The sequence below is a fragment of the Mirounga angustirostris genome, unplaced genomic scaffold, assembly GCF_029215605.1.
Source record: "Mirounga angustirostris isolate CCGP_5_RB_7025 unplaced genomic scaffold, mMirAng1.0.hap1 SCAF_5, whole genome shotgun sequence".
In the NCBI taxonomy this organism is placed as follows: Eukaryota; Metazoa; Chordata; class Mammalia; order Carnivora; family Phocidae; genus Mirounga; species Mirounga angustirostris.
In genome coordinates this window covers 101452654-101464951 of record NW_026991713.1, presented here as the reverse complement: position 1 = coordinate 101464951, position 12298 = coordinate 101452654, and the positions used below count along the sequence as shown (strand labels likewise).

General features: G+C 36.8%; 1 protein-coding gene across 7 annotated transcripts in view; it reads right to left on the bottom strand.

Annotated features, from left to right (window-relative positions):
- ERC1 (ELKS/RAB6-interacting/CAST family member 1) overlaps positions 1 to 12298 on the bottom strand; it is a 555561-nt gene that overhangs the window by 455179 nt on the left and 88084 nt on the right. For all 7 annotated transcript variants that reach the window (XM_054507254.2, XM_064591742.1, XM_045874103.3 and 4 more), the window contains exon 3: positions 8419 to 8835. In XM_054507254.2, coding sequence (XP_054363229.1) covers positions 8419 to 8835 — 417 coding nt within the window. The remainder of the gene's footprint in view (positions 1 to 8418; positions 8836 to 12298) is intronic.

Sequence of the window (12298 nt, the reverse complement as noted above, 5' to 3'; positions counted from 1 at the left end):
AGACACAAAAACTAGCATGAATGTAATAATGTTTTAAAACAAATTTATATTTTATTTACCACAACAGCATCTACATTTCTAAAATTCAGAGCATATATAGGTATGAAATATAGTATTTTTTTGACCTACAGATAATGTTTGGTATGCATATGGAATGCAGATCCAACCATAGCCAACTTTAAGTATGTTCTGCTAACAGAATGAGAACCCAAACTTGGGTCTCAAACTTTGGTGTATAACAGAACTACCTATAAAGCTTATTAAAACTCTATATGCCCAAGCCCCAGGCACTGACTGAGACAAGTCTTGACTGTGGTTCAATATTTGTCCAATAAATGTCTTCACTTTTCTATCAATCAAAGGAAAAGTACTGCAGGAAACAATATAAGATCTAACAATAAGTAGTCCCATAAAAATGTAATTTCAGTACAAACAAAACATGATGCTTAATTTAAATTTATTTTTTTCTTCTTTGGCTTTTATTTGGGAGAATTATTTACCTGTCACTACAGAATCATTTTCATAAACAAAATGGAAAACTAATCACAAATGCTCCTGGATATGAATGCCATTTTAATGTTATAGTACTTCATCAAATCTAAGATGCCATTGATTGTAGTACATACCACTGTTTTATGTAGTGGAAAGAAAGGGAGGAAATGCCTCCAAATAAATTACAACACAAAACTTTTTCATTCAAAATTTTTATTTTATACTGACTATAAGAGTTCTCTTGTACTTATTTAACCAAAGTTTAACTATATATCATTTGAACTGTTTTTATAACTTTCCCTATGTCAGTAACTTTGGTTTCAATGCCAATTCACTACATGATTATTACTGATGACATACTGATCAACAATTAAAGTTAACATGAGAAATACCAACAATGCTCACACCCTAAACTAAAGTGGTAACAAAAGGAATAGGTATATGACTCTGAATGCACAGGCAAACAAATCCAGCATGACTGCCTCGCTGACAGACTGTAAGATGCCATCAAAGGTAAGATTTAACTCAATTCCATATTGTTAAAATAAGAAAAACCGTGAGTCTTAGAACTGATGAAATACTGATTTTTTTTTTTAAAGACGGTCAAAGTCCAATAAATAAAACCTATGGATATCTTGGTGTTGCCAACTCACAATTCCTCTTGACTTTATTGATCCACTAGTAATACAATGTGCAATGGTCATTTCAAGTTGCCACTCACCTAACCTAGACTAGAGCTGTTAAGTTCTTTATTAGACTTCCCTGTTCACTCTTGACTCTCCCTCCCCCATTCGTTCTCAACACAGGCAGAGTAAATTGTAAAAGGCAAACCAGATCTTAACATTCCCTTGATTAAACATTGGAAAGGACTCTTCTTGCACTTTGAATATAACAATTGCATTACCTGCAAGGATCATGAAGGCAAGTGCTTTTTCTCCTAGAGGGCATGTTTTGTTCACTGCTATTTCCCTACTGCTTTGCACATGGTTAGTGCCCAGTAAATATCTGATGAATGAAAGGAATGTATTTGGCCCTGGCTACCTCTTCAACCTGTCATCTGATGCCAGCCTTCACCTTATACAATTTACTTTTGCCCCCTAGCCATCTTGCTGTTTCCTCAAAATTCCTTCCCATGAGGCCTTTTGAAACTGTTACCCTTTCTTCATGAAAGGATTTTATCCAAATGCTCAGCAAGATATTCCCCTTGTCTTTCTTCAGATCTCCCTTAAGGGGCACCTCCTCAAAGATGCTTATCCTGTTTACAGAAATCCCTTCCCGCAACATAATTAGACTCCACCCAATCACGTAGCTCATCTCATAATTATCAATTTACTGTCTCCCACCAGATCTTTAAATTCTAGGAGGGCAGAGACCACGTGTGCTGACATGAAAAATGTATAGCCCATGACTACCCCAGGATCAAATACATATCAGAGGCTCAAAAGATATTTGTTGAAGGGCACCTGGGTGGCTCAGTCGTTAAGCGTCTGCCTTCGGCTCAGGTCATGATCCCAGGGTCCTGGGATTGAGCCCCGCGTCGGGCTCCCTGCTCGGTGGGAAGCCTGCTTCTCCCTCTCCCACTCCCCCTGATTGTGTTCCCTCTCTCGCTGTCTCCCCCTCTGTCAAAAAATAAATAAAATCTTAAAAAAAAAAAAAAAGATATTTGTTGAATAAACAAGAAAGGAAAGGTGGTACCAAGGGCCTCTAGCCTCTTATTGTTTTAGAAACAATCTTTATGTATTAGTCTAGCCATATATTAGAAAGCTTTATCCCAAATTATCATTTTAACTTTTATTAACTGTATTTTCTAACATACACAAATTTAATTCTTTAAGGTTCTTGCTATGGCAATGAAAGATTCTTTCCTATCCCAAGATTATATTAAAAGCTTTTTACTGGGGCGCCTGGGTGGCTCAGTCGGTTAAGCGTCTGCCTTTGGCTCAGGTCATGATCTCCAGGTCCTGGGATCGAGCCTCACATTGGGCTCCCTGCTCAGCAAGCAGTCTGCTTCTCCCTCTTCTGCTCCCTCTTCCTCTCCCCACTGCTCCTACTCTGTCTCTCTCTGTATCTCTCTATCTCAAATGAATAAATAAAAAATTCTTTAAAAAATAAAAAAAATAAAAGCTTTTTGCTTATATTTTCTAGTGTTTTTTATGTTTTAAAAAAGTAGCTCTTTATTTCATCCAGAATTTAATTTGATATAATGATATAACTGTTTTCCAAATGGATGGCCACTATTTCAAAACATCCATCATATACTGAAAACTATATTATTTCTGGATCCTATTCTGTTTCATTGATCTAGCTATCTATTGCTGTGCTAGTACCACACATTTTAATAACACTGGATTTCAAATACGTGCATCATGATCTGTTTAAGCAAGTGTTCCTGCACTGTTCTTCTTGCAAATAAACTACAACGTCATTAGGGCATGTTTCAAAATCATTCCTATTGTGATTACATTAAATTTACAGATTTGGGGTAAAGTGACATCTTTATATTAATATTCCCATCTACACTGTAATGACAATTTAGCCATATCCTTTCCATTATCATTACTGATATTATTTATGGCATTTCCTTATCTAATTGCACTACCTAACACTTCCAAAATAATGTTAAATACTGATGAACACAACCATTTTTGACCTCTTTCTAACTTCAACGGGCATTTCTAGTATGTCACAGTAAGCTTGATGCTGGCTATTAGTTTGAAATATGTTTATAATATACATTTATTATGTTATTATTTATTTAAATCTTACCATAAAAGTAACATTCAATCCTTATTTTTAGTTCATTTTGTTTCATTTTCAGTGAAAATATCTGTAACATTTTATCTAATATCTTTGAGACAGCCGTCAAATACCACAAGGTTCTCTTTTCCTTTTACCTAATACAAACTATAACTATGTATGATATATTGAGCCATTCTGGCATTCCTGGAATAAACTCCTTTTGATCGGAGTATTATCATTTTACCATAATGCTGATTCTATCTGCTAATATTTTATTTATAACATGTGTAAGTGAACTCATAAGCAAAACTAGCTTTGGGATTTAACTTGTTTTCAAATCTTCATCAGGTTTTAGTACCCGGTCACACCAGGGAAAAAAAAAAACTCAAAACTCTATCCTTTCTGTAAGTTCCAGGTTTAAATTTTTTGCCTGCATTTCAACTTATTCAACTAACATTTCTCGATTTCTGTATTTGTTAGACACTGGCAAAATAAAGATTTAAAAAAAAAAAAATGTATCTTTGGTGGGGCACCACATTGGCTCAGTCAGTTAAGCTTCCAACTCTTGATTATGGCTCAAGTCATGATCTCAGGGTTGTAAGATCAAGCCCCAGGTTGGGCTTCCGGCTCAGCAGGAAGTCTGCTTAAGGATTCTCTCCCTCTTTGCCTCCCGCCACACGTGTGCACATGCACATGCACATGCACACCCCTCTTTCTCTCTCTCTAATACATAAATCTTCAAAGTAAACTTTTAAAAAAATGTATCTTTGGGGGCACCTGGATGGCTCAGTAAGAGAGCATGGTCAGGGTTGTGGGTTCAACCCCCACGATGGGTATAGAGATTACTTAAAAATAAGATCTTTAGGGGCACCTGGGTGGCTTAATTGGTTAAGTGACCAACTCTTGATTTCAGCTCAGATCATGATCTCAAGGTTATGAGATTGAGCCCTGTGTTAGGCTCTGTGCTGGGCATGGAGCTTAAGATTCTCTCTCTCAGGCGCCTGGGTGGCTCAGTTAGTTAAGCAACTGCCTTCGGCTCAGGTCATGATCCTGGAGTCCCTGGATCGAGTCCCGCATCGGGCTCCCTGCTCAGCGGGGGGTCTGCTTCTCCCTCTGCCCTCTTCCCTCTCGTGCTCTCTGTCTCTCATTCTCTCTCTCTCAAATAAATAAATAAAATCTTTAAAAAAAAAAAGATTCTCTCTCTCTCCCTCTGTCCCTCCACTCCATCCCCACCCCCCAGCTCGCAGTCTATCTCTCTCAAAAAAATAAAAATAAAATAAATAAAATAAAATCTTTTTAAAAAAATGTTTCTTTGAGGGGCACCTGGGTGGCTCAGTTGGTTAAGTGACTGCCTTCAGCTCAGGTCATGATCCTGGAGTCCCGGGATCGAGTCCCGCATCGGGCTCCCTGCTCAGCAGGGAGTCTGCTTCTCCCTCTGACCCTCCCCCTCTCATGCTCTCTCTCTATATCTTATTCTCTCTCTCAAATAAATAAATAAAATCTTTAAAAAAAATGTATCTTTGATGCAAAAAATTAAGTGAATGATGAAGAAACATACATGTAAATATAAATATATGATTGATTCATCTACATATATGTATAAAGCTACACAAGGAAAACTTCACAGAAGAACTGAAATTTGGTCTAAGTCTTGAAGGTAAATAGGAGAAACTGAAAAGAAAACAAGAATTCTAAAGATTTCTTTTTCTTTTTCTTTTTTTTTTTTTTATATTTGGTTCCAGGGGTACCTGGGTGGCTCATCCGGTTAAGCATCTGACTCTTGATTTCATTCAGGTCATGATCTCAGGGTTGTGACATAAAGCCCCATTTAGGGCTTCTCCCTCAGCAGGGAGTCTGCTTTTCTTCCTTTCCCTCTGCCCCCCTCCCAACTTGTGCTTGCTCTCTCTAAAATAAGTAAATAAATCTTTTTTAAAAAAGAACATTTGTTTCTGAAGCAATCATTTCCACTTGCTCTTAAAGATTTTAATTCGTATGATTTTGTCTCCTATAAAATGATGCTATGTTACTAACAGCAACTGGAATTGTGTGTTGGTATGATTGACAAGGCCTGTATTTCTTTCCACATTATGTACGTAAGTGGGACTTGATATTTGTAGAGCTTGTTACTTGAAAATAAGCCTTAAATTCATGGGTTTTTTCCTACTGGTTTTTCAAATTCACCATCTTTCTGCTTGTTCTCTGCCAGAATAACAATGTGGCTTTTCACAATCCTTAACTATTCACCCCTTATTAACTCCAAAACTCAAAATTAAATAGGCATAATAAAAAAGAATGAGATCTTGCCACTTACGACAACATGGATGGACCTAGAGGGTATTATGCTAAGTGCAAAAAGTGAGACAAAGACAAATATATGATTTTACTTATTTGTGGAATCTAAAAAACAAAATAAAAGAAAAAACAAAAAGCAGAAACAGTCCAAAAATACAGAGAACAAACTGATGGTTCCAAGAGGGGAGATGGGTTGGGGGGATGGACAAAATGGGTAAAGGGGAGGCTTCCAGTTATGGAATGAATAAGTGACAAGGATAAAAGGTACAGCAGAGGAAATATAGTCAATGGTATTGTAATAGCACTGTATGGTGACAAATGGTAGCAAATACTGTTGTGAGCATAGCACATTATGTATAGGCTTGTCAAATCACCATATTGTACACCTGAAAATAACATAACATTGTATGTCAACTCTACTTCAATTTATATTTTTTTAAAATAAATAAATAGGGCGCCTGGGTGGCTCAGTTGGTTAAGCGACTGCCTTCGGCTCAGGTCATGATCCTGGAGTCCCTGGATCGAGTCCCGCATCGGGCTCCCTGCTCAGCAGGGAGTCTGCTTCTCCCTCTGACCCTCCTCCCTCTCGTGCTCTCTGTCTCTCATTCTCTCTCTCTCAAATAAATAAATAAAATCTTTAAAAAATAAATAAATAAATAAATAATAAAATAAAATAAAATAAATAAATAGGCATAGGTCGAAATATTCAGAACAGAAGCACTAAAAACCTAACATTCAAAATTCATGATGTTGGTACAGACTTCATGTTGCATGCTGTATAAGATTATCACAACTTCTCTAATAGTGTTCTATGGCCAGGTCATAAAGTAAAGTAAATTGAAAGTAAACTGAAACAAACTCAGAATGTTCCTTGACACAGCAGTTGATTAACAATTTTCTAAAATATCACAGTCTGATAATTTGAAGAGCGTAACATGTACATAGCTGCAGATTAATCATAAGAACACATTATATGCAGCTAGGAACATAAACTGGTCCAATCACTCTGGAAGATAAGATTATTCAGTTTCAAAAATGTACACACACTTTGAGCAAATTCATTTCTAGGAATTTATCCTAAACACAAAAATTAATGTACAGAGATACATGGTTAAGGATATTCAGTGCAGCAGTTTTATAATACTGAAAAATTAATATGAAAATAAAATTTTCAACAGCAAAAGGTATTCAAATAAATGCAATGGAACTTTATAAATTCATTAGAAATTACAAAACCCTACCTGTACCTGACCAAAGAAAGGTGGTCAAAACAAATTATTAAGAAAAGCAGGTGACATTGCATTATGCATACCTGCATTAATATGTAGCCACTAGCTGCATGTAGACACTTTAAATTTGACTAACTAAATTTAATTCTGGATTAATTATATTTAAATAGAAATTAAAATTCAGTTCCTCAGTCACACTAGCCACATGCAAGGGCTCAATAGGCACATGTAACTAGTGGCTACCATAATGAACAGAGCAGATAAAAAACATTTCCATCATCACAGAAAGTTATATTAGACAATACTAATGGATAGCATTCTTTTTTTTTTTTTAAGATTTATTTATTTAAGAGAGAGAGCAAGAGAGCGCAGGGGGGGAAGGGGTAGAGAGAATCCCAAGCAGACTCCCCGCTGAGTGCAGAGAGCCCTAGGACACAGGGCTCGATCCCTTGATTGCACAACCCTGAGATCATGACCTGAGCTAAAATCAGGAGTCAGATGCTCAACCGACTAAGCCACCCAGTGCCCTGAGTATTCTACCTTTTTAAGAGAAAGAAATATAAAAAGAATGTATACATAATAAAAATGACTGTAAACATATACATAACAGTTATCGCTAGGTAACAATACCTGGGGTTTTGATTTTTTGCTAATCTATTTCCTAATCTTACTACAATAACCTACAGTGACTTTACTGCGTAATAAAATCATGTTATTTAAAAAACACTGAATTTCCCCTTTATCAAAAATAAAATATCCTCACTGTAAATAAATATTTCAGAATTTTTATAAAAGGAGAAGTTATAGAACTTCAAATATAGAAGTAGTCTTTTAAAGTTGCTATTTTGCTGTTTTGGGAATATTCCACCTTTTTTAAATTTCTTTCCTCATATTTCATTCAGACTAAAACTAACACAGTTCTGAGATTTTTTTCCCCATCCAAATGGCTAAAGTCTCTGGCCACATATAGAGAATTATATGTCAATTTTTTTAATTCAATGTAAGATGAATTTTTCATTTATACTTCCTTAAAATGAATCATTACCTAGAAAAGCAAAGAATTATCAACAGTCACAGTGGTCAGCTAAAGTCTGAGTTTCCTCTATAAAAAATAACTGCAGTGTGCCTCTGTATCATTCTTTCTCACTGTGCCTCCATGGCAGCAAATGATTTTTATTACGTATCTTTTACAGCAAGGCAAGTTTCCATGGAAACCACAGGGCAAACATCCATTACTACTGCCAAGGACTATATAAGCACACCTAAACTGAGGTAACCCCTTACTTTCTCTTAGTAATATTCTAAAATTAAATAATAATTAGGTACTCTGATTCTGGTTTTGTTGCGTGTGTCTCTATGAACAAATTAAGAGATGAGTAACAAAGAAAATTCTCTGCCCCTCTAGCAACAAAATGAGTCTACAGAAACCAAATGGAGGGGGGAAAAAAGATACAGAAAGTTATCAAGCCAGTATACATACCAGTCAATGCCATCTCACTCAAGAGAGCCAATCAAAAGAGAAATCAGTGAAGCACTTAAACACCAAAGAAGAAATTACTTTCCACTAACTCAGTAGAACATATAAATTTATCTAAGCTAAGATGCTGACTATTCAGGGGGAAAAAAAGACCATCAGTAAGTCTTAAGGGAAAAAGCAGTCACTCACTTCTCTCAACATACTGTTCTCTTTTTCCTTCTGCTCCAAAAGGCTTTCTAGGTGGTGGACATGCATCTCTGCCTCTGCCAGTCGTCTTGTTCTCTCATGGTCTTCTTCAGTAGCCTTAGCAGAAAGCCCTTTGCTCTGCAACATCTCCAGAAGTTTCTTGATGGATTCATCCCGAGCACTTAGGGTTTGCTTCTGAGTCTCAATACGCAGCTCCATTTCCTCCAAAGTCTTTCGAAGAAGGAACAGCTCTTTGGCCTGCCGCTCATGCTCAGCATGTAGCCTCTGAAAGTTCTCCTCCGTCAGCTCTGCCACACAGGGTTCACCAGTCCTACTGCTACTGTCTTGCTGAAACAGCTGGTTCAGGTCCCTTTGGATCCGCAATTCATCCTGGAGAGCCTGGATTGTCATCTGCATGTGCTAGAATCAAGACAAAAAAGAAAACCCCAAATCAGCTTTCCTCCTCAAGTAGAAAAAACGAAGCAGATTGGGGAAGTCAGTCAGAAAGTAGCTACCACGGCTCTCAGAACCCTGAATTCAATAAATTAGGATTCGCATTATTCTGTTTTACATTGTCTTAAAAAAATGATCGAGATAATCTATAAAATCTCAGTTATTTAACTTGTGTTTATTCCCAACAGGAAACAAGGTAAGTACGACAGCGCCTCACTTTGCATGAACCATGACAAAATAAAGATATTGTTCAAAATCAGTAGAAGGTATTACATAGAACTAAAGGGTAGGGGAGGAAAAAGGGAAAATCTACAGGAATACAAACACATCATACAAAAGTTTCACCAAAATGGGTACCTAAATGGCTCCGTCAGTTGACTGTCCAACTCTTGATTTCAGCTCAGGTCATGATCTCAGGGTTGTGAGACAGAGCCCTACACTGGGCTCCCCGCTCAGCAGGGAGTCTGCTTGAGATTCTCTCCCTCTGCCCCTCCCCCCACACTCCCGCACACTCTCTCTCAAATTAATTTAAAAAAAAAGTTTCACAAAAAAATACAAAGGATATCAAAACACAAAATGACTTTTAAGGATTTAAATTCACATATTAAATAATAACTAACATTTAATGAGTAGTATCTACCAAATTGTGCCAAGCACTTTTTATGTGTTAATTCACTTAATCCCCATGACACATGTACTATTATTTTGATTTTACGGATGATGACCCTAGCCTTACAGAGATTTAAGTAACTTGCCCAAGATCACATAGTAAATAATGGAGCTGTCATTGAAACCAAAGCTATTCTCCCAACCCACTGAAACTAGTACTACCCAGAGAAAATAAAATGACTTAAAGCTTTCAAAAGAGGGGGAAAAAAAAACAGACTATGAGAGCTTTTCATACAGGGAAAGATAAGAATATAGGTGAGTAATTAAATGAAGATATTAATGCAGATAAACTACAAAATGTTTGAGAGGGCCTATCTTTAGCCTGTACCCCTAATGAAGGTATATGTACCTTTAATCTGAATGGATAAATTGTAGCACATTATACAAAGAATCCAAAAGTATGTCACAAGAATCATATTTTTAGAAATGAAGAAGCAACAACAAAATCACCCCTTGTCCTGAAGGTATTTAAGGACTGGCAGTATGCCCCGGTAGAAAGAACGCTAACCCACAATCAGAAGACGTGAGTTTTACAGGCGCCTGGGTGACTCAGATGGTTGAGCGTCTGTCTTCGGCTCAGGTCATGATCTCAGGGTCCTGGGATCGAATCCCGCATCGGGCTCCCTGCTCCTTGGGAGCCTGCTTCTCCCTCTGCCTCTCTCTCTCTCTCTGTGTCTCTCATGAATGAATGAATGAATGAATGAATGAATGAATGAATGAATAAATAGAAGACGTGAGTTTTAGCGCCATCTCTCACACTAACTGCTATGCAATTTTGGACACAATGCCACTTTCTGCATTTCAGATTCCTCATATTTAAAAATAAATAAGGATTTAAATACCTGCACCATCTTTTTATAGAGATAATAATCCCTATAAAATGGAAATCTTTGTAATTTATATTTTAAAACATATGTTGTTAAAAAATTTTGGTGGACTACAAAATAGCAGTGTAGTAAATATCTCAAGAAATGACCTGGCAAGGGTACAAAGGTGTATGTACAAAGATACTCATTCTTGTTTATAATAGTGACAAAATTAGAAACAACCTAAATAGATATTAATAGGTGATGAGCTACAGTAAATGAAAAATGTCCACACAATTTAATACTATGCATCCATAAAAAGAATAACAATGAAGATCATATTTAGTGATTAAAAACTATGATCACAATATATTGTTTTAAGTGTAAAAAAGCTGACTACACAATATCAAGTATAGGATGATCTCAGTTCTAATTTTTATTTTTTTTAAGATCTTATTTATTTATTTGAGAGTGAGAGAGAGGGAAAGAGCACGAGAAGGGGGAAAGGCAGATGGGGAGGGAGAAGCAGACTCCCCACCGATCAGAGAGTCCAATGCGGGTCCCAATTCCAGGACCCTTGGGATCAGGACCCGAAGCGAAGGCAGACCCAATCGACCGAGCCATCCCGGCACCCCTCAATTCTAATTTTTGAAAGAGTATATATACATGGAGATAAAAGTCTAAAAAGGATATACAATTACCAATGACTATCTCTGGGTATGGATAGCTTTTACATTTCACATCATACTTTTCTATACTATCTAACCATGTAATCCTTCTGTGATTGATTTTTATTTCCTTTTGTAATTTAAAAAAAAAACCTTTTTACCTAAAACTAAGAAAAACAGACTTCAGAGATGTCTGCTTGGTGTAGAACACCATGTTCAATTTACTACCACTTTTGTTAAAAGTGGGGGAGTAATATTTACTATTTACTATAAATAAAATATGCATAAGAAATAAAAGTATTTCTGGAAAGTCACACAATTTTTTTAAAAAGCAAAACAAGAGGGCATCTGGGTGACTCGGTTGGGCATCCAACTCTTGATTTCGGCTCGGGTCATGCTCTCAGGGTCATGAGATCGAGCCCTGTAACCGGCTCTGTGCTGAGTGTGGGGCCTGCTTGGGATTCTCTCTCTCCCTCTCCCTCTGTCCTTCCCTCTCTATCTCTCGCTCTAATATAAAAAAAAAAAAGTAAAACTAGAATAGTTGAGGGACAACTTCTAAAAACACTTTATTAGAAATTTATTGTATTCCTCTTGAAAATTTTTTTACCTGAAGTATAACTGACACTGAAATTTTTTTAGTAACAGCTTTACTGAAATACAAATCACATACATAAAGTTCACCTGTTTTAAGTGTATAATTCAGTGGCTTTTAGCATATTAAAAGTTGTACATCAAACAGTACCAATTCTAGAACATTTCCATAACCCCTTAGAGAAATTCCATGCCAATCAGCAATCGCTTCCCATCTTCCCTCCTCCCAACCTTCCTCTTGAATTTGAACAGATGTTCTACCCACTCAAAAATTAAATTCTAAAAATGCCTATATTTTAAACTTAAAAAAGAATGAAATTCTGACACAGGCTACAACATGGGTGAAATTTGAGGACATTACGCTAAATAAATCAGTCACAAAAGACAAATATTATATGATTCCATTTACATGAGGTATCTAGAGTAGTCAAATTTACAGATGTGGAAAGTAGAAGAGTGGCTGCCAGGGCCTGGAAAAAGTGGGCGTTGGGGAGGGATGGGGAGCCACTGTTGAACGGATATGGAGATTCAATTTTACAGGATGAAGAGTTCTGGAGATGGATGGTGGTAATGTTTGCACAACAATGTACTTTAGGTCATTGAACTGTACACTTGAAAAATAGTTAAGACGGTAAATGTAAGGGGCGCCTGGGTGGCTCAATAGGTTAAGCAACTGCCTTTGGCTCAGGTCATGAT